Genomic DNA, 22,161 nt, shown 5'->3' with positions numbered 1-22,161 from the left:
TTCTACTCCAGAAACTTTGTTTTTGTGGCTGCCACAAAATAGGTTGAATTGGTTGAGACTCGATGAGAGATTGAAAAGCTATAGCAAAATGTGCCACAGGATGCCCTGCAAAAACAAAGTTTTTGCAGTTTCATAAACTTTTCCCATATTCCCCATATTTCCCAACTTTTCCCATACTTTATGATGGAACCAATTAGAACAGTATTTCTCAACCTTCCTAATGCCGTGACCCCTTAGTACAGTTCCTCATGTTGTGGTGACCCCCAACCACAACATTTTCATTGCTACTTCATAACTGGTCATACTGTTATGAATCGTAATGTAAATATCTTAAATGCAGGATGTATTTTCAAATCCCAAATACCCAATATGTCCAAATTTGAATACTGGTGGGGTTGCGAGGGGATTGATTTTGTTATTTGGAAGCTGTAGTTGCTGGGATTTATAGTTCACCTACAATCAAAGAGCATTCTGAACACCACCAATGATGAAACTGAACCAACTTGGCACACAGAATTCCCATGATCAAGAGAAAATACTGGGAGGATTTGGTGGACATTTACCTTAAATTTTTGGAGTTGTAGTTCACCTACATCCAGAGAGCACTGTGGACTCAAACAGTGATGGATCTGGATCAAACTTGGCACAGATAATCAATATGCCCAAATGTGAACAGTGGTAGAGTTTGGAGAAAATAGACCTTGACATTTGGGAGTTGTAGTTGTTGGGATTCATAGTTCACCCACAATGAAATAGCATTCTGAACCCCACCAATGATAGAATTGGACCAAACTTCCCACGCAGAACACCCATGACAAAGAGAAAATACTATGTTTTCCAATGGTCTTTGGTGACCCCTCTGACACCCCCTCGAGACCCCCACAGGGGTCCCAACCCCCAGGTTGAGAAACACTGAATTATAATATGACATTTACAACCCAGGAACAAAAATCGTGTTACATAGTGTAATGTAACACTTTATAATTTTGGAACTTTTGCGTTTGCGACTTCTTTCCTCCAAAAACAGCCTTACCAGGACACAAGATTCCAATAGTAGAGAATTGCAAGAGAATGCTTTAAAGGAAGGTTTGCAACTTTTTGCTTGACAATAATAATAATAATAATAATAATAATAATAATTTAATAATAATAATACTTTATTTATACCCTGCCACTATCTCCCCAAGGGGACTCGGGGCGGCTTACATGAGGCCAAGCCCAGCAATACAACAATGCAAATTTTTATTGTTGTTCGATTTCTTTCCTCCAAAAACATATTCAGCCTTACCAGGACACAAGATTCCAATAGTAGAGAATTGCAAGAGAATGCTTTAAAGGAAGGTTTGCAACTTTTTGCTTGACAATTCAGTGACCTCACAACCTCTGAGGATGCTTGCCATAGATGCAGGCGAAACATCAGGAGAGAATGCTTCTAGAGCATGGTCATATAGCCTGAAAAACCTACAACAACCCAGTGATTCCAGCCATGAAAGCCTTTGACAGTTCATTATATCCTAAGTTAAAAAAAAAAAGAGAGAAGTGATATTATAAGTCAGTTTTAAACCTGATGGTTGTGTCTTCTTAATATCTTCTTGTCTTATCTCATATGGTTCTTTCTTCTGTAAAAGTTCATCTCAGTTAGTCTTTTCAGATGGTTTCTTTTAAATCTTTTATCGAAAGTCTCTAGAGTCTTGCTTATCCAACCTTCGCTCATCCGACATTCTGTATTATCCAATGCAGTCTGCCTCCCACCCGGATCCAGAGCTGTTCCAATACATTGTGATGTTTTGATGCTAAATTTGTAAATGCAGCAAGTAGTACATAATTTTGTATTGTCGAAGGCTTTCATGGCCAGAATCACTAGGTTGCTAAAGGGTTTTTTGGGCTCTATGGCCATGTTCTAGAGGCATTCTCTCCTGACGTTTCGCCTGCATCTATGGCAAGCATCCTCAGAGGCAGTGAGGTTTGTTGGAACTAGGAAAGTGGGTTTATATATCTGTGGAATGACCAGGGTGGGACAAAGGACTTCTGTCTGTTGGGGCTAGGTGTGAATGTTTCAACTGACCACGTTGATTAGCATTTGATGGCCTGGTAGTGGCTGGGGCAATCTTTTCTTGAGAAGTGATTAGATGTCCTTGATTGTTTCCCCTCTGTTGTTTTGCTGTTGTGATTTTAGAGTTCAAGAGTCCTTTGTCCCACCCTGGTCATTCCACAGATATACAAACCCTTTTTCCTAGTTCCAACAAACCTCACTACCTCTGAGGATGCTTGCCATAGATGCAGGCGAAATGTCAGGAGAGAATGCCTCTAGACCATGGCCATATAGCCTGAAAAAACTTATAGCAACCTAGTACATAAAATTACCATGTAATTTTACCATGTAACTGCATTTTCTGTTGATTTGTTGTAAAACATGATGTTTTGATGTTTATTTTGTAAAATTATAATGTAATTTGACATTAAATAGGCTTTTCCTTGATCCCTCCTTATTATCCAACATTTTTCCTTATCCAATGTTCTGCTGGATAAGCGAGACTCTACTGTATTATCTAAAATTCAAGACAATATATAAGTAAGTTAGTAAGGTAAAGGTTTCCCCTGACATTAACTCTATTCATGTCCAACTCTCTAGGTTGGTGCTCATCTCAGTTTCTAAGCCAAAGAGCCGGCGTTGTCCGTAGACGCCTGCTAAGTCATGTGACCAGCATGACTGCATGAAGCACTCTTACCTTTCCGCCGAAGCGGTACCTATTGATCTGCTCCCATTTTCATGTTTTCGAACTGCTAGGTTGGCAGGAGCTGGGGCTTCTTTTTTTTTTTGTCATGTCAGGAGTGACTCCTGGTGTGAGAGAATTGGCCGTCTGCAAGGACGTTGCCCAGGGAACGCCTGGATGATTTGATGTTTTTATCATTCTTGTGGGAGGCTTCTCTCATGTCCCCGCATGAGGAGCTGGAGCTGATAGAGGGAGCTCATCCGCCTCTCCCCGGATTCGAACCTGCGACCTGTCGGTCTTCAGTCCTGCCGGCACAGGGGTTTAACCCACTGCGCCACCGGGGGCTCCATAGCTGGGGCTAACAGTGGGAGCTCACCCCATTCCCCAGATTTGAACCGCCAACTTTTCAGTCAGCAAATTCAGCAGCTCAGTGGTTTAACCTGCTGCGCCACCAAGTTAGTCATGTACAAACCAAATTTGCTCTGTCTCACTGTGGTTATCATTCTTGGCTCGCTTTGTTCTTTGATGCCTGATAGGTTGAGACCTTCCCCTAACCACCACTCAAAATGGGTCCCAATGTACTTTGCAATGTAAATGAAAACAAAATGCAATCACCTTATCAATGGGACGAGTTTCACACTAAGACCTTGGTTTCCTGATAGGTTGGGACCAACGGGATCATCTCCACCCAAGACTTCCCCAGAGAGACCCAGTACGTGGATGACGACTTCCCCACGGACTTCCCTGCGATCGCTCCCTTCTTAGCCGACATTGACACCAGTGACGGGAAGGGCAGGATTTATTACCGCCTGGAGGAATCCAAAGAGGTGCTGGATCAAGCCGTGCGGCTGATTCGGGCTGGATTCCCTGCTGCTTCCAACTTCGAGCCTCAGTACGCCTTCATTGCTACTTGGGACAATGTCGGGGCCTATGAAGAAGTCGCCCGGAACGCAGAACCCTCCAAGCAGGTAAGGAGAGGATTTGGAGAATCCCATGGAAAAAGTACCAAAACATACCTGCAGTGTTGTTGGTATCTTCTTCATATGTAAATTCCCATATGGAGGCGGCTAATATTTTTGCCTGATGGGGAACAGTTGCACTGAAGTCAGCGTTGGGAAGTTGAGCATGCTGTGCCATTGTGCATGGAGGCACATCTGTTTTGTTACGCTTAATTTATTTCCATCACTTTTACCCCGCCCTTCTCACCCCCAAGGGGGGACTCAGGGCGGCTTACAGAGGAAGGCACAATTCGATGCCTTTGTCACATATACATACATATATAAAAGCAATTAAACAGTTACAAATTAAAAATTAAAATCATCAATACAAAACAATACAATAACACAGTAGTAGACTAATCCTGAGCTCAGCGTTCGGAGTTCCGTAAGTCCATTCCGTCTCGTCAAATTCCAGCTCGTCATCAAGTCTTTCTTTAGCTGCCAGAATGTCCAAATGCCTGGTCCCATATCCAGGTTTTCAGCTTTTTCCTAAATGAAAGAAGGGACGTTGCCGATCTAATCTCCCCGGGGAGTGAATTCCACAGGTGGGGGGGCACCACCGAGAAGGCCCTGCTCCTCTTCCCCGCCAATCTCACTTGTGGTAGAGGCGGGGTCGAGAGCAGGGTTTCCCCAGAGGATCTTAGGTTCCGAGGTGGGACGTAGAGGGAGATCCGTTCGGACAGATACGCTGGGCCAGAACCGTATAGGGTTTTGTAGGTCAAAACCAGCACTTTGAATTGTGCTCGGAATTGGATCGGCAGCCAGTGGAGCTGACACAACAGGGGGGTAGTGTGCTCCCTGTATGTCGCTCCGGTGAGCAATCTGGCTGCCTCCCGCTGGAGTTTCCAGTTGGAGTTTCCGAGTAGTCTTCAAAGGCAACCCCACGTAGAGTGCGTTGCAGTAATCCAATTAAGCGGAATTTAGTCTGGTCCAATACAAAAGACACAATAACTTTGCACAAAGGCATGAGGAAAAAGAACAGAAAACTTTACTCTTGTCAGCAGAGTCAAAACATAAAGTTGCAGTGTTGCATACAAAATAAACAGTGCAACAAACTTACATAGTCCTTGTGAGAATTAAAGAATGCAAAGAGCAAGGCTTCTTCGTCTTCCTTCAAATGAGCAGCGCAAAAGGTTGAGCAGAATGCTATGAGCACAAGCTCCTCAGAGCAAAAGCTGAACTGTATTCTAAAACACAAACAGTTATACCTCACTGGGTGTGGCTCAAATTTACTAGCTGACCTAGATTAGCAGCTGCACATAATTATTAACAGTATAAGGTTTTCTTTAACACACACACACACTTGATGTTGATCCATTTGCAACTTACTGTAACATGTTGTACGCATGGATGCGCACTATGTCCTGCAGAGGCACAGTGGTTGTGTGACATCCCAGTTTGGTATGGAAGAGGTTTATGGCAACTGCTGCATTTCTATTATCTCCTGCATCTTCCCTGTCAAATTTTCTATATTTAGTATTTCTGTCTTTTGGAATTATCATTTTACAAAGTCTTTGGCCTTCTCCCCAAACTGCAAATCTCAAGATTTCACAGTATTGAGCCATGGCAGTTCAAACAGTGTCATAACAATAGTTTCCAAAGCAGCCAAGGTTTTGTTTTATTTAGTTCACACAGTGCACTTACAGCTTTTTGCATCGCTCAGCTCCACCTGATGGAATGCTGGGATTTGTAGTTTAGAGTCCCATGGCAGTTCAAGCAGTGTCAAACAGCTTTGAGTCCCCCCAGGGGTGAGAAAGGCGGTATAGAAATACTGTAAATAAACAAACAAACTGCGTTAATACAACAATAAGCCGGTCTGAGTCCCTCTACTGAGGTTAGAGAAGATTGGGATATAAAAATTTAAATAAATAAATGTATTTATTATTATTTACTACTTCTTTACAGTATTTATATTCCACCCTTCTCAGCCCTCAGGGGATTCAGGGCAGATCACAATGCACATTTACATGGTAAGCATTCAATGCCATAGACAAGTGTTTCTCAACCTGGGGGTTAGGACCCCTGAGGGGTTTCACAGGGGTCACCAAAGACCATCGGAAAACAAAGTATTTTCTGTTGGTCATGGGGGTTCTGTGTGGGAAGTTTGGCCCAATTCTATCATCGGTGGAGTTCAGAATGCTCTTTGATTGTAGGTGAACTATAAATCCCAGCAAGTACATTTCCCAAATGCCAAGGTCTATTTTCCCGAAAAACCTCGCCAGTGTTCACATTTGGACATATTGAATATTCATGCCAAGTTTGTTCCTGATCCATCATTGTTTGAGTCCACAGTGCTCTCTGGATGTAGGTGGACTACAGCTCCCAAACTCAAGGTCAATTACCACCAAACCCTTCCAGTATTCTCTGTTGGTCATGGGAGTCCTGTGTGCCAAGTTTGGTTCGATTACATCATTGGTGGAGTCCAGAATGCTCTTTGATTGTATGTGAACTATAAATCCCAGCAACTACAACTCCCAAATCACAAAATCAGCCCCACCAGTATTCAAATTTGGGCATTTTGGATATCTGTGACAAATTTGGTGCAGTGAATGAAAATACATCCTGCATGCCAGATATTTACATTACGATTCATAACAGTAGCAAAATTACAGTTATGGGGTAGCAACGAAAATAATGTTATGGTTGGGGTTCGGCACAACATGAGAAACCATATTAAGGGGTCATGGCATTAGGAAGGTTGAGAAACACTGCCATGGACACACAACATACATAGACAGGCACACAGAGGCTATTTAACTTTCCAGCTTCATGAGGGTATGCTTCGAATTCTGGCCACTGGGGGAGCTGTCACATCACCGTCCACTTGTGACACCGATGGAGTACTTCCTCATTCTTTTGCATGCTGCTGGAGAGTTTTATGGAGTTGTAAATTAGTTAAATTAGCCTCCCCACATGAGCAGTATCTCAATTTCCTACTTGACAGATGCAACTGTCTTCCAGACTGCAAAGGTTGACAGCAAGCTAGACAAATGGTCGGAAGCTTACTCCAACCCGGGCTGGCTTCGAACGCATACTCATTTCGTGCAGTAGTGATTTTAATGCAGATGACTCCCAACCAACTGTGCCATAACCCAGTCCTTACTAGCAATATGAATAGCATTATTTATTTATTTGTTTATTTACACAATTTCTACTCCGCCCTTTTCACCCCCGAGGGGGGGGGGACTCAGGGCGGCTAACACAGGCAGCAATTCGATGCCAAAATATCAGTAACATAATATAAAATCATCATACATAGCAAAGTTATGTATGACCCTTCAGTAGTTTTGACTATGTTCTGTTTCCTTCCTATGGGTGAAAGGTACTTAGAATCATAGAATCCTAGAATCAAAGAGTTGGAAGAGACCTCCTGGGCCATCCAGTCCAACCCCATTCTGCCAAGAAGCAGGAATATTGCATTCAAATCACCCCTGACAGATGGCCATCCAGCCTCTGTTTAAAAGCTTCCAAAGAAGGAGCCTCCACCACACTCCAGGGCAGAGAGTTCCACTGCTGAACGGCTCTCACAGTCAGGAAGTTCTTCCTCATGTTCAGGTGGAATCTCCTCTCTTGTAGTTTGAAGCCATTGTTCCATTGCCTCCTAGTCTCCAGGGAAGCAACAAACAAGCTTGCTCCCTCCTCCCTGTGGCTTCCTCTCACATATTTATACATGGCTATCTTATCTCCTCTCAGCCTTCTCTTCTTCAGGCTAAACATGCCCAGCTCATTAAGCCGCTCCTTATAGGGCTTGTTCTCCAGATCCTTGATCATTTGAGTCGCCCTCCTCTGAACACATTCCAGCTTGTCAATATCTCTCTTCAATTGGACACAATATTCCAGGTATGGTCTAACCACCAAAGCAGAATAGACCATACTTATACCATGCAGACTAATCATAGAATCATAGAATCAAAGAGTTGGAAGAGACCTCATGGGCCATCCAGTCCAACCCCCTGCCAAGAAGCAGGAATATTGCACTAAACTAAAACTAAATAATAAGCACACAGTTTCAACTAGCATCAAAGATGTAACCACACTGCACATTTGTTGCAGTTTGATACCACTTTAACTGTCAAGCTGTTTTCTACATAATCCTAGGTTTTGTAGTTTGGGGAGATGTTTTGGCTTCTCTGCCGGAAAGCTCTAGTTCAAGGGAATGGAGGGGACTCCAAACTACAAATCCCAGCATTCCATCAGTTGGAGCTGAGCAATGCAAAAAGCTATAAGTGTGCTGTGTGAACTAAATAAAGCAAAACCTTGGCTGCTTTGGAAACTATTTTGTCCTGTTTGGCCTTCTACCTTTTTTCTGGGAGCGAAGAGGGCGGGTGGGGTTTTCTTCCGGACCCTTCATTCACAACTCAGCAGGGAATGGGATCTTTCAGTTTTTCCACAGTGTATGGAAAAGCATCACTAATGAAAAATTCCTATCCCAGGGGTTGTTTTGTTTTGTTTCCAATCTGGCTTGCTGAGGACAAGCTAGCATGTCCCCCGTGTGCTCTTTTGTTTGCAGAATCCAACTCTGTGAGAGATGCATTTTAAAAAAGGGTTGAATTCTTGTGTCTCTGGGATGATCATCCACTTTGGGTTTCAGTCAGAACGTTGAAAGAACCGTCCAAGGCACTGAGGCCCCATCTACACTGCCATATGATCCAGTTTCTTAATCCAGATTTTCTGTGGCAGTGCAGGATCATATAATCCAGTTCAAATCAGATAATCTGGATTCAGAAACGGGATTATGTGGCGGTGTAGATCCAAGCTGACCCCTTTTCTCAACCCTCTCTTTCCCAAGCTAAACATACCCATTTCCCTAAGCAGTGCTTCCTAGGGATCCATGCTTCCCACAACTTTGACCATTTTGGTTGTTGTTCTCTGGACTGCTTTGAGCTTCTCCAGCTACTTCTCACTGGCAACAAAGATCTGTATAGTTAAAGCATAGTTAAAGCAATGGTATTCCCTGTAGTAACCTATGGATATGAGAGCTGGACCATAAGGAAGCCTGAGTGAAGGAATATAGATGCTTTTTGAACTGTGGTGTTGGAGGAAAATTCTGAGGATGCCTTGGACCTCAAGAAGATCCAAGCAGTCCATCTTCCAGGAAAGAAAGCCCAGCTGCTCACCAGAGAGAAGGACATTAGATGCAAAGAGGAAGTCCTTTGGCCACATCATGAGAAGACAGGAAAGCTTGGAGAAGAGAATGATGCTGGGGAAAATGGAAGGAAAAAGGAAGAGGGGCCGAACAAGGTCAAGATGGATGGGTGGCATCCTTGAAGTGACTGGATTGACCTTGAAGGAACTGGAGGTGGCCACGGATGACAGGGAGCTCTGGCGTGGGCTGGTCCATGAGGTCACAAAGAGTCGAAACCAACTGAATGAATAAACGACAAATCACCTTCTTGAATTGCTCTTGAATCCAATGCTAAGTCAATGCAAATGAAAAGTTGTATGTGGGAGCTGAAATGAGGCTAAATAACAGGCCTGGGCAAACTTGGACCCTCCAGGTGTTTTGGATTTCAACTCCTACAATTCCTCACAGCCTACCGGCTGTTAGGAATGGTGGGAGTTGAAGTCTAAAACACCTGGAGGGCCCAGGTCTGCTAAAGAGCATTGTCCGCAACTAGAAGGATCACTGTATTGTCGAAGGCTTTCATGGCCAGAATCACTGGGTTGCTGTAGGTTTTTTCGGGCTGTATGGCCATGTTCTAGAGCCATTCTCCCCTGATGTTTCGCCTGCATCAGAGACCTCATAACCTCTGAGGATGCTTGCCATAGATGAAGGCAAAATGTCAGGAGAGAATGCTTCTAGAACATGGCCATACAGCCCGAAAAAACCTACAACAACCTAAAAGGAACACCTTTCCCAGCATTCTTTTCATTAGTGGATTTGGGTTACAGGGGGTTAAACTGCTGAGCTTGTTGACCGAAAAGTTGCAGGTTCGAATCCAGGGAGGGGCACTCGAGGCCTCCCAAAGAAGAATACTAGGATGGAATGATTGGCCCAAATATAAAGACATAATAAAAAAGGAAGGAGAAGAATTTAAGATCAAAACTCAACAAGAATTAAAAAGCATAAATAATAGAATTTCATGGTATCAGTACGAACAAATTAAAGAGCACTTTAAGCTACACAAAGAAAAAGGATTTGAAGAAGGCACAAATTTCTGGGACAGGATAATGCAGACTGAAAATAAACTAATCTCAAAGATATACAAGAAATTACTAGAAGAAGAAGGAGACACAGAAAATGAGAAATCGTATATGAAAAAGTGGAAAGAAAATTTAGGAAGAGAGATAAGGAAAGAAGAATGGGAAGAAATATGGAATAAGAAATTAAAATACACGAAAGCGATGGAACTTAAAGAAAATTGGTTTAAGATAGCATATAGGTGGTATATAACACCACATAAGATAGGAAAATTTAACAAAAACACGAATACCAAATGCTGGAAGTGCAGAAGACATGAAGGGACATATTACCACCTATGGTGGACATGCCCAAAAGCAACAATATATTGGAAAAGTATACAAAAATCTTTAAAAAAAATCTTAGAGATAGATATACCCCTGAAGCCAGAAATATTCCTATTAGGGATCCACAACATAAAAATGGAAAAGAACAAGGATAAAATCCTATTTCTCTTAACAACTGCGGCCAGAATAATCTATGCAAAATATTGGAAGGAAAAAGAACCTCCAGGAGAAGAAGAATGGCTAACAAAGATCCTGGACATAAGAAACATGGACAAACTAACCTACATACTCTCAAAAAAAAAGGGGCACTCCATCAGAAGAAACAGACTGGAAACAAGTTACAACATATTTGATAAAAGAAAAAAATATGAAAATCATCACATGAAGAACGTCGTAAGCAAAACAAAAGAGGGAGAGCAGGCGAGAGACGAGAGAGCAGTAGCACTGAAGAGAGAAGGAACGAAGGAAGAGGAAGAACCTCCAGAAGATACCGGGAAGTCAACGCCAGAACTTCACCCAACACACATCCCCCCTTCCCTCACAGTGACTCCCTGATTTTCCTTTTCTACACCTGGCACACCCCCCTATACCAAACAATTTCCAATAGCATTCTCCCCACTCTACCCCCCTCTATTTTATCATCCCTCCTCCCTTTCCCAACCTTGGTCCCTCCTTCCTTATACCTACCTGACCAGATACTGTATGTTTTTAATTTAAAACTAATAAAGATTATTTTAAACCGAATCCAGGGAGGGGCATGAGCTCTCGCTGTCAGCCCCAGTTTCTGCCAAACTAGAAGTTCGAAAACATGCAAATGTGAGTAGATCAATAGATATTTCTCTGGTGAGAAGGTAACGACACTCCATGCAGTCATGCTGGCCACATGACCTTGGAGGTGTCTATGGACAACGCCGGCTCTTCAGCTTAGAAATGGAGATGAGCACCAACCCCTAGAGTCGGACACAACTAGAAAACCTTTACCTTTACCCTGTCTCCCTTTGCTCTGGAAGGGAGCGGGGTATTTATGTATGAGACGGAATTTGCCCCTCATGTCTCTCTTAACAAGTGTGACGCTCAAAAGCCCACTGCAGGGAACAGGCACCGAACTGACCTTTTCACGTGCCCTTTGACCCTACTTCCCTCTTATCTGACAGCTTCCCCATGTAAAAACCCATGTTGACTTTAGGCTCAATTATGAGCTGCTTTTGTTTGTTTGGTCTTTTTTGTCCCACGGTTGGCTCTTTTACGGGAAATGCCTCGGATAGAAGAGGGAATGCCTGGTTTTCTTAATGTTTTTATTTATATTCCACTTTTGTCCTGGCCTGGCAGCCTGCGCAGATACTAAAATAAGTAGGGAAAAGAACAACTCGATCATAGAATCATAGAATCCCAGAGTTGGAAGAGACCTCATGGGCCATCCAGTCCAACCCCATTCTGCCAAGAAGCAGGAATATTGTTGGGTTCAGAATGCTCTTTGATTGTAGGTGAACTATAAATCCCAGCAACTACAACTCTCAAACGCCAAGATTCTATTTCCCCCATACTCCACAAGTGTTCACATTTGGGCATATGGAATATCAGTGCCAAGTTTGGTCCAGATCTATCATTGAGTCCACAGTGATTGATGAAGGCAGGTGAACTACAACTCCAAAACCAAAGGACACTGCCCACCAAACCCTTCCAGTATTTTCTGTTGGTCATGGGAGAACTGTGTGCCAAGTTTGGTTCAATTTCACCGTTGATGGGGTTCAGAATGCTCTTTGATTGTAGGTGAACTATAAATCCCAGCAACTACAACTCCCAAATGTCAAGATTCTATTTTCCCCCAAATTCCACCAGTGTTCACAATTTGGCATATTGAGTATTTGTGCCAAGTTTGATCCCGATCCATCATTGTTTGTGTCCACAATGATCTCTGAATGTAGGTGAACTACAACTCCAAAACCAAAGGACACTGCCCACCAAACCCTTCCACTATTTTCAGTTGGTCATGGGAGAAATGTGTGCCAAGTTTGGTTCAATTCCATCGTTGGTGGGGTTCAGAATACTTTTTGATTGTAGGTGAACTATAAATCCCAGGAACTACAACTCCCAAATGACAAAATCATTTTTTTTGAGTGAAGGACATACATTGGGTTGTTAGGTGTCTTGTGTCTAAAATTGGTGTCAATTCGTCCAGTGGTTTTTTGAGTTCTGTTAATCCCACAAACAAACATTACATTTTTATTTATATAGAAGTGTGGGTCTTTGTTTTTTGATTTTTTGGGGGGTTTTTTTGCACTGCAAATAATATATGTGCAGTGTGCATAGGAATTCATTCATGTTTTTTTTCCAAATTATAATCTGGCCCCCCAACAGTTTGCAGGACTGTGACCCGACCCTCTGTTCAAAAATTTTGGGGACCCCTGAACTAGAGCTTCGGAGAGCTTCTGTTCAACCATCTCAAAGCTCCCTGCTTGGGCAGTAATGGCACAATCATCTGCATAGATGAAGCTCTCCGTCCCTTCAGGCAGTGGCTGGCCATTTGTGTAAATGTTGAACATGGATGGAGCAAGCACACTTCCCTGAGGCAGGCCATTCTTCTGTTTCCGCCATCTGCTTCTCTGGCCCTGGAACTCAACAAAAAAGCTCCTGTTTTGTAGCAGGTTTCCTATGAGGCGGGTGAGGTGGTCGTCCTTTGTGATATTATACATTTCTCTCAGGAGGAGGCGGTGGTTCACCGTATCATAAGCCGCTGACAGGTCTATGAAGACAGCTCCTGTGATCTGCTGCCTTTCAAAGCCATCTTCTATGTGCTGAGTGAGGTTCAACACTTGCGATGTGCAGCTTTTGCCTTTCCTGAAGCCAGCTTGCTGTGGAATCAGACATGAGTCTATTTTTTCCATAATTCTATGCAAAATAAGTCTCTCCAGAAGACTTATTTCTTTATTTAAGTCGTTGGCGTGCTGGCTGATACCCAAACAGGGGATGAGCTGGAGATGTCTCTGCCTTAGTCCTTTCACTATTGGTTGCTACTTCCCGGTGGGTGTCAGATGATGCAATACCGGCTAAACAGTGTAATTTCTCCAGTAGTGTAGGGTGCAGACACCCCGTGATAATGCAGCATGTTTCATTAAGAGCCACATCCACTGTTTTAGTATGGTGAGATGTGTTCCACACTGGGCATGCATACTCAGCAGCAGAGTAGCAAAGCGCAAGGGCAGATGTCTTCACTGTGTCTGGTTGTGATCCCCAGGTTGTGCCAGTCAGCTTTCGTATGATATTGTTTCTAGCGCCCACTTTTTGTTTGATGTTCAGGCAGTGCTTCCTGTAGGTCAGAGCACGGTCCAGGGTAACTCCCAGGTATTTGGGTGTGCTACTACTCAGCAGCAGAGTAGCAGAGCGCAATTCCAATTCTAATTCTGGGCACCACAATTCAAGAGAGATATTGACAAGCTGGAATGTGTCCAGAGGAGGGCGACTAAAATGATAAAGGGTCTGGAGAACAAACCCTATGAGGAGCGGCTTAAGGAGCTGGGCATGTTTAGCCTGAAGAAGAGAAGGCTGAGAGGAGATATGATAGCCATGTATAAATATGTGAGACGAAGCCACAGGGAGGAGGGAGCAAGCTTGTTTTCTGCTTCCTTAGAGACTAGGACGCAATGGAACAATGGCTTCAAACTACAAGAGAGGGGATTCCATCTGAACATGAGGAAGAACTTCCTGACTGTGAGAGCCGTTTAGCAGTGGAACTCTCTGCCCCGGAGTGTGGTGGAGGCTCCTTTTTGGAAGCTTTTAAACAGAGGCTGGATGGCCATCTGTCAGGGGTGATTTGAATGCAATATTCCTGCTTCTTGGCAGAATGGGGTTGGACTGGATGGCCCATGAGGTCTCTTCCAACTCTTTGATCTATGATTCTAAAGGCAGATGTTTTCACTATCAAAGTGGTATCATCTGCATATCTAAGGTTGTTACTGTTTTATCCAGCAATTTTAACTCCAGCCTTGGATTCGTCAAGCCTCGTACATTGCATGATGTGTCCTGCTAACAAGGACTCTGTAACCCATCTGCTTGGATCACACAGGAGAGGAAGCCTGCTAGTAAGGACCATAAGAGTCTTCTAGGTTTGTGTACGCAACTGAGCTATTGTTCAGCTTCTCATTCATCACAAGTGGGCTTTGCCATAAAAAGGAGTCCCTTGACTCCAGAGGGGCTGCGTGCCAAAAGCCTCTTCCTCTTGCCCACCCCCTCTTGGCTCTGCTTCCTTCCCTGATCCAAATTAGCTCTGTTTACACAGCTCAGCTGCCGTCCCTAGGGCTTGGTCCGGGACCCGTCGTGCTCTCCATATGTCCGCATGGTGTTTGACAACAACCTTGCCTTTGTATCCGGCAAGAATGACAAGCGCCTCCTGTCCGCCCGAAAAAACCCTCGGAAACTCCTAAAACTGGAATCCCGCCTGGCGCCGCTTGCCGCTGAGACCAAACGGTCATTGCCTGCGGCCGTCTTTCCGTGACTTTAAATATCCCGTTCCGCTCAAAAAAGGACATGAATTGAGTTCTGTACTCACGGTTTCCTAGGAGGAGCTGGGGCTCCATGCGGAATCATCCATGTTGCATGCAGTAAAGCTCTAGGTTCAAGCCTCAGCCTTCCTGGGTCAATACTTTCAATTCACTGTACTGTGGCCTATGGAAATAGGAGGATAGAATTCAATTCATTCGCTTTTTTCCAAGTGGGACGGGCTGTATACTTACTTACTTACCTACTTACTTATACAGTTTTTCGTAGCTTGAGGATGATGGTCTTCCAGATGTGATGTCTTGGTGGTGGGTCCGTAGGTGGCTGTGGAGCCTGATTCTTGATCCGCATGTTCTCCCGCAGCGAGGACATCTGTTTCCAGATGGAAGGTGATTCCAGTCAGGGTTGGCTTGATGCACCTTCCTCTTGGCACGTTTCCCCCTTTCACCCTCTATTAGTGCCTCTTCTAATTCTGCAGCACTGCTGGTCACAGCTGGCCTCCAGTTAGAGTGCTCAAGGGCCAGGGCTTCCCAGTTCTCAGTGTCTATGCCAGAGTTTTTAAGGTTGGCTTTGAGCCCATATTTAAATCTCTTTTCCTGCCCACCAACATTCAGTTTCCTGTTCTTGAGTTTGGAGTACAGTAACTGCTTTGGGAGATGGACACAATATTCCAGATGTGGTCTAACCAAAACAGAATAGAGGGGTAGCATGACTTCCCTAGATCTAGACACTATGCTCCTATTGCATAGAAGAACACATTGATTTTCTCGATGGGCTGTATAGCAATAAAAGTGACATTGTATTGGAGACAATGTGCTGCCTAGGTTGGCCAGATCTCAGGACTTTCATTTTTGCAGGTCTTTTCCAGACAGGAGATAAAGCATGCATGTACACTATAGAGTTAATGCAGTTTCATACTACTTTGACTGCCATGGCTCAATGCTATGGAATCCTGGGTGCTGTAGTTTTACAAGGCTTCCTTGGAGACTAGGACATGGAACAATGGCTTCAAACTACAAGAGAGGAGATTCCATCTGAACATGAGGAAGAACTTCCTGACTGTGAGAGCCGTTCAGCAGTGGAACTCTCTGCCCCAGAGTGTGGTGGAGGCTCCTTCTTTGGAAGCTTTTAAGCAGAGGCTGGATGGCCATCTGTCAGGGGTGATTTGAATGCAATATTCCTGCTTCTTGGCAGGGGGTTGGACTGGATGGCCCATGAGGTCTCTTCCAACTCGTTGATTCTATGATTCTATGATTCTAAGGCCTTTAGCCTTCTTTACTGAAACAATGATGGTGCCTCACGTGCCTCACCAAACTACAAATCTCAGGATTCTATAGCACTCAACCATGGCAGATCTAGTTGAGTTAAAGTACATGAATTCTATAATGTCGATAACCCAAAGGTTACCAATTCTCCCAATTTGGAAGGCCCACAACTGGACTGGAGGAAGGGAGGGTGTAAAAATCTCCAGCTTGGCTAGTAAAGCACCAACATGCTTAAGATTTATGGATCCATTGCTACTATTTAGTCTCCTGTGCTTCTACCTGGGCTGGATCTGCACTTTGGAACTGCATTATATGGTCAGTGTATTTATTTATTATTTATTTACAGTATTTATATTCCGGCCATAGGTTTTTGAATCTCTGCGTGTTATTGTCTATATGTGAGTTATATTAATTGTATTGTTTTATTTGTTTATTGCTTGTGTTGTTGGGCTGGGCCTCATGTGAGCCGCTTCGAGTCCCCTTGGGGTGATGGTGGTGGGTATAAATAAAGTTATTATTATTATTATTATTATTATTATTATTATTATTATTATCCCTAGGGAGAAGTTTTTCTCAGGTTAAATAAGTGGTTTCTAACGCCAGCAAATGCCGAGGGCTGGCTGTACACAGAAATACATCCATTGTAAAAAAATCTGAAAAACTCCCCAATCCAAAATGCTTGTGGTTCCACGGAGTTTGGATAAGGGATCCCCAACCTGCATTAGAAAAGCTTCCAGCCCCGCTACTTCTGGGCAGAGAACCGTGCCCATATAAGGATGTGCGCACGTTCAAAGAAATTGCCGTGAAATGCGGTTGCTGCGGATGTCACGATCTCTTTCCCTCCCCACACAGCTCCCTTTACTTTTCTGAGGCTGGGATTGCTAAGGTTTGCTTCTGGCACCAGTTAATATCAGGGCGGATTCCTCTGATAGGCCCAGCATATCAGCATTTGTGATGTGGCCCAGCATATCAGCTCTTATTAGCATTTAATTTGTTTGTTTTGGAACTTCCTAAGGAGGGCTTCATGGTTTGGAAGGGAGATGGGGAGGAGGAGCCCCAAAGCCTTGGCCGAGAGGCTTATCTTGTGAAACTGGGATGTCCAACTTCTGCATTCTTGGGGATTCTCCAGGCACATATTCTGATATATGACCCAGCTGCCTCCTATAACTCTTTCGTGATAAAGTTGACACCTCTCCCCTGAGTATTGAAGCAAGAAACTAGTGTAATTCCCAGGAGATGAAGGGTAAACATCCTATATGTCCTCTCACTTGCTCCTATAAACAGGAAATTAGAATGAAAGTGCGGGGAGCCCATTCCCAAAGGCCAGCCTTGTTTCCTGCCTACCACGCTCCTGCAAGCTTGACCCAGCTAAAAATCCTTTATGTTTGCCTTAACCCATTCCTGAGTCTGGAGTTCCATGGAAACGGAATCCTAGGTTTGGAAGGGACCCCAATGGCCATCCAGTCCAACCCCTTTCTGCCATACAGGCTCACACAAAGCACCCCAAGAGATGGCCATGCAGCTTCTGCTTGAAATCCTGGAGAAGGAGACTCCACTAGACTCCCAGGCGGCAGCAGATTCCACTGCCAAACAGAATGGAGCTTGGCTGTTGTCGGTTTTTTCGGGCTATATGGCCATGGTCTAGAGGCACTCTCTCCTGACGTTTCGCCTGCATCTATGGCAAGCATCCTCAGAGGTAGTGAGAATGGAGCTTCCCAGGGAGGTGTTTCTAAAAGTATCAAAGTATTTTCTGTTAGTCATGGGGATTCTGTGTGTGAAGTTTGGCCCAGTTCTATCACTGGTAGGGTTCAAGGGTCTCATTGATTGTAGGTGAACTATAAATCCCAGCAGCTACAACTCCCAAATGCCAAGGTCTATTTTCCCCAAACTCCACCAGTATTCACATTTGGGCGTATTGAGTATTCGTGCCAAGTTTGGTCCAGATCCATCATTGTTTGAGTTCACATTGCTCTCTGGATGTAGGTGAACTACAACTCCAAAACTCAAGGTCAATGCTGACCAAACCCTTCCAGTATTTTCTGTTGGTCATGGGAGTTCTGTGTTTGGTATAATTACATCATTGGTAGAGTTCAGAATGCTCTTTGATGGTAAGTAAACTATAAATCCCAGCAATTACAACTCCCAAATGACAAAACCACCCCCCCCCAAACCCCACCAGTACTCAAATTTGGGCATATCGGGCATTTGTTCCAAATTTGGTCCAGTGAATGAAAATACATCCTGCATATCAGATATTTACATTACAATTCACTACAGTAGCAAACTAGTGTTATGAAGTAGCAACAAAAATAATGTTAAGCTTGGGGGTCACCACAACATGAGGAACTGTATTAAGGGGTCATGAGAGGAAGTCATAGGGAGGAGGGAGCAAGCTTGTTTTCTGCTTCCTTGGAGATTAGGACGCGAAACAATGGCTTCAAACTACAAGAGAGGAGATTCCATCTGAACATGAGGAAGAACTTCTTGACTGTGAGAGCCATTCAGCAGTGGAACTCTCTGCCCCGGAGTGTGGTGGAGGCTCCTTCTTTGGAAGCTTTTAAACAGAGGCTGGATGGCCATCTGTCAGGGGTGCTTTGAATGCAATTTTCTGCTTTTGGCAGAATGGGGTTGGACTGGATGGCCCATGAGGTCTCTTCCAATTCTATGATTCTATAGATGCCACCAAGTCACTTCCTTTGCATCGTGGCATCTTAGCCAAGATCTCTGGAATTTCTGAAACTGCTTTCTGATAAAGTTGGAATCCTCAACTTCTCCTTTGGGGGGGGGGGGGGGGAGAAAGTAGCAATGCATATCTTGAAGACTCTTTTGTCTCAGATTGAGGCCACAGGGCAGAAACTTCAATCTCTCTTCTGGTGACCCAATGTGGTCGCAGGCAGAGGAAGAATCAGCAAAAGGAGGCGAAGGTTCTTGATTTCCTCCTTTGTAGCAAGATGAAAAGAGTCAAGTCCTCCCCCAAAGCCAAGGAGATAAAACGGGAGATTAAGGATAGCAAATGGGGAAGTTTTATCGGCTCTTGTGCAAGAGGGATTCAGGAAGTGGGAGATAAACGGAATCCGCTTTTCCGAGATTGGTTTTCAGTATTTACCCTGCACCAAGTGTTTTGCAAGAAGCTAAGCAGGAAAGACAAATGTCAGCTTATACCAGGCATGGGCAAACCTAGGCCCTCCAGGTGTTTTGGACTCCAACTCCCACCATTCCTAACAGCCTGCTGGCTGTTAGGAATGGTGGGAGTTGGAGTCCAAAACACCTGGAGGGGCCAAGCTCACCCATGCCTGATCTATACCAGGCAGTCCTCATGGACAACAAGTTAAACATGAGCCAACAATGAGATGCAGCGGCAAAAAAAGCCAATGGGATTTTGGCCTGCATCAATAGGAGCCTAGTGCCTAGATCCAGGGAAGTTCTGCTACCCATGCTTTATTTTGCCTTGGTTAGACCACACCTGGAATCACACTGTGTCCAATTCTGGGCACCACAATAGAAGGGAGATGTTGACAAGCTGGAATGTGTCCAGAGGAGGGCGATTAAAATGACCAAGGGTCTGGAGAACAAGCCCTATAAGGAGCGGCTTCAAGAGCTGGGCATGTTTAGCCTAAAGAAGAGAAGACTGAGAGGAGACATGATAGCCATGTATAAATACGTGAGAGAAAGTCATAAGGAGGAGGGAACAAGCTTGTTTTCTGCTGCCCTGGAGACTTACTTACTCATTTACTTAGGCGATCCTTCGTTGGACGAGTAGGATAGTCTTCCAGGATCAGTATTCTTGTGGGTCCGTAGGTGACTCTGGAGTCCTCTTCTTGATCTGCGTCTTCTCCCACAGTGAGGGCACTGGTTTCCAGGTGGAAGGCGGTCTCGGTCAGGGTTGGCTTGCCGCGCCTTCCTCTTGGCACATTTCTCTCTTTCACCCTCCATTCGTGCCTCTTCAAATTCTACAGCACTGCTGGTCACAGCTGACCTTCAGCTGGAGAGCTCAAGGGCCAGGGCTTTTCAGTTCTCAGTGTCTATGTCAGAGTTTTTAAGGTTGGCTTTGAGCCCATCTTTAAATCTCTTTTCCTGCCCACCAGCATTCTGTTTTCTGTTCTTGAGTTTGGAGTAGAGCAACTGCTTAGGGAGACGGTGGTCGGGCATCTGGACAACATGGCCGGTCCATTGGAGCTGATGGCAGAGGACCATCGCTTCAGTGCTGGTGGTCTTTGCTTCTTCCAGCACGCTGACGTTTGTCCGCTTGTCTTCCCAAGATATTTGCAGGATTTTCTGGAGGCAGCGCTGATGGAATCGTTCCAGGAGTTGCATGTGAGATCTGTAGACAGTCCGCGTAGGGTTGGGAGGACAATAGCTTTATAAACAAACACCTTGGTATCCCTATGGATGTCCTGGTCCTGAAACACTCTGCTTCATTCGGAAAAATGCTGCACTCGCAACCCTGGAGACTAGGGACGCAATGGAGCAGTGGCTTCAAACTAGAAGAAAGGAGATTCCATCTGAACATGGAATCAACATGGCACTGGGATTGTGGTGCAGTTGGTTGGGTGTCAGCTGGGTCGAGATCACTACTGACTGGAAGGTCATGATTTTGAAGCCAGCCTGGGTCGGAGTGAGCTTCCAACCAATTTTGTGTAGTTTGTTGTCTACCTTTGCAACCCGAAAGACAGTTGCATCTGTCAAGTAGGAAATTTAGGTACCACCTATGTGTGGGGAGGCTAATTTAACTAATTTACGAGGCCATAAAAAATCTCCACCAAAAAAAGCATGTGGGGAATGCGGAAAGTATATAAATACTGTAAATGAATGAATGAACATGAGGAAGAACTTCCTGACTGAGAGCTGTTCAGCAGTGGAACTCTCTTCCCTGGAGTGTGGTGGAGGCTCCTTCTTTGGAGGCTTTTAAGCAGAGGCTGGATGGCCATCTGTCGGGGGTGCTTTGAATGCAATTGTCCTTCTTCTTGGCAGAATGGGATTGGACTGGATGGCCCTCCAGGTCTCTTCCAACTGTAGGATTCTATGATTTTAGGAGAAATTGTAAAAGTTAAATTTGAAACGAAACTTGAACTCTACTTGCTTGGGATATTAGATGATCAACTTGATAGAAAATGTGGAGGGTTATTATTACTATGAAGCAGTGGTTCTCAACCTGTGGGTCCCCAGTTGTTTTGGCCTTCAACTCCCAGAAATCCTAACAGCTGGTAAACTGACTGGGATTTCTGGAAGTGGTAGGCCAAAACACCTGGGGACCCACAGGTTGAGAAACACTGCATGAAGCAATGGCCTCTCTGCCCTGGAGTGTGGTGGAGGCTCCTTCTTTGGAGGCTTTTAAACAGAGGCTGGATGGCCATCTGTCGGGGGTGCTTTGAATGCAATATTCCTGCTTCTTGGCAGAATGGGATTGGACTGGATGGCCCATGAGGTCTCTCCCAACTCTAGGATTCTCTGATTCTATTGATATGTGGTTGAAATTGTCTTAAGATAACTTTCCTAACTTGTTCTTCTTTGGCTTGTGTTCCGCAGCGCAACACCTTCCAGGCTGTCCTAGCCTACAATGCTTTGGACGCTTATGCCATTTTCCTCTATCCTGATGATGGGATCCAGTTTTATGGAACGCGCCCCAAGGAATCCTACAATGTCCACTTGGAGCTCCCGGCCCGGGTGGGCTTCAGCCGAGGGGAATACCAGCGCCGGGAAGGACCCTTCTACAGCGTCACCACCAGCGAGCAGTCGGTCAAAAACCTCTACCAGTAAGTTATTGCCAGGTATCCATCCAACAGGAGCCCGTGGTGCCGCAATGGGTTAAACCCTTGTGCTGGCAGGACTCAAGACCGACACGTCAGAGGTTCCAATCCAGGGAGAGTCTCCCTCTGTCAGTTCCAGCTCCCCATGTGGGGACATGAGAGAAGCCTCCCACAGGATGGTAAAACATCAATGATCTGGGCGTCCCCTGGGCAACGTCCTTGCAGACGGCCACTTCTTTCACATCAGAAGCGACTTGCAGTTTCTCAAGTTGATCCTGACACACACACACACAAAAAGTACAGTACATCAATTCCTCAAGAATTAAATTGTGGAAAACAAAAAAACAAAAAAAAAACCTGTGTGCTTATGCTTAACTCACTCTCCGCTACAGAATCCAGAAAGAGCTCGACAAAGAGATGGAGCTTTTTCAGGATTTTGCAGGAATACAAGCCCTCAATCGTGGTGTTTTCCTCT

At 44.7% G+C, this 22,161-nt stretch overlaps 1 protein-coding gene across 2 annotated transcripts in view; it reads left to right on the top strand.

Moving 5' to 3' along the window:
- NID2 (nidogen 2) overlaps positions 1-22,161 on the top strand; it is an 87,669-nt gene that overhangs the window by 5,944 nt on the left and 59,564 nt on the right. For both annotated transcript variants that reach the window (XM_067463104.1, XM_067463103.1), the window contains exons 2-3: positions 3,377-3,682; positions 21,466-21,692. In XM_067463104.1, the coding sequence (XP_067319205.1) occupies positions 3,377-3,682; positions 21,466-21,692 (533 nt within the window). The remainder of the gene's footprint in view (positions 1-3,376; positions 3,683-21,465; positions 21,693-22,161) is intronic.

Source organism: Anolis sagrei, chromosome 1 (genome assembly GCF_037176765.1).
Source record: "Anolis sagrei isolate rAnoSag1 chromosome 1, rAnoSag1.mat, whole genome shotgun sequence".
NCBI classification, from domain to species: domain Eukaryota; kingdom Metazoa; phylum Chordata; class Lepidosauria; order Squamata; family Dactyloidae; genus Anolis; species Anolis sagrei.
The sequence above is the reverse complement of the archived record's forward strand: the minus strand, read 5'-3'. Positions and strand labels throughout refer to the sequence as shown.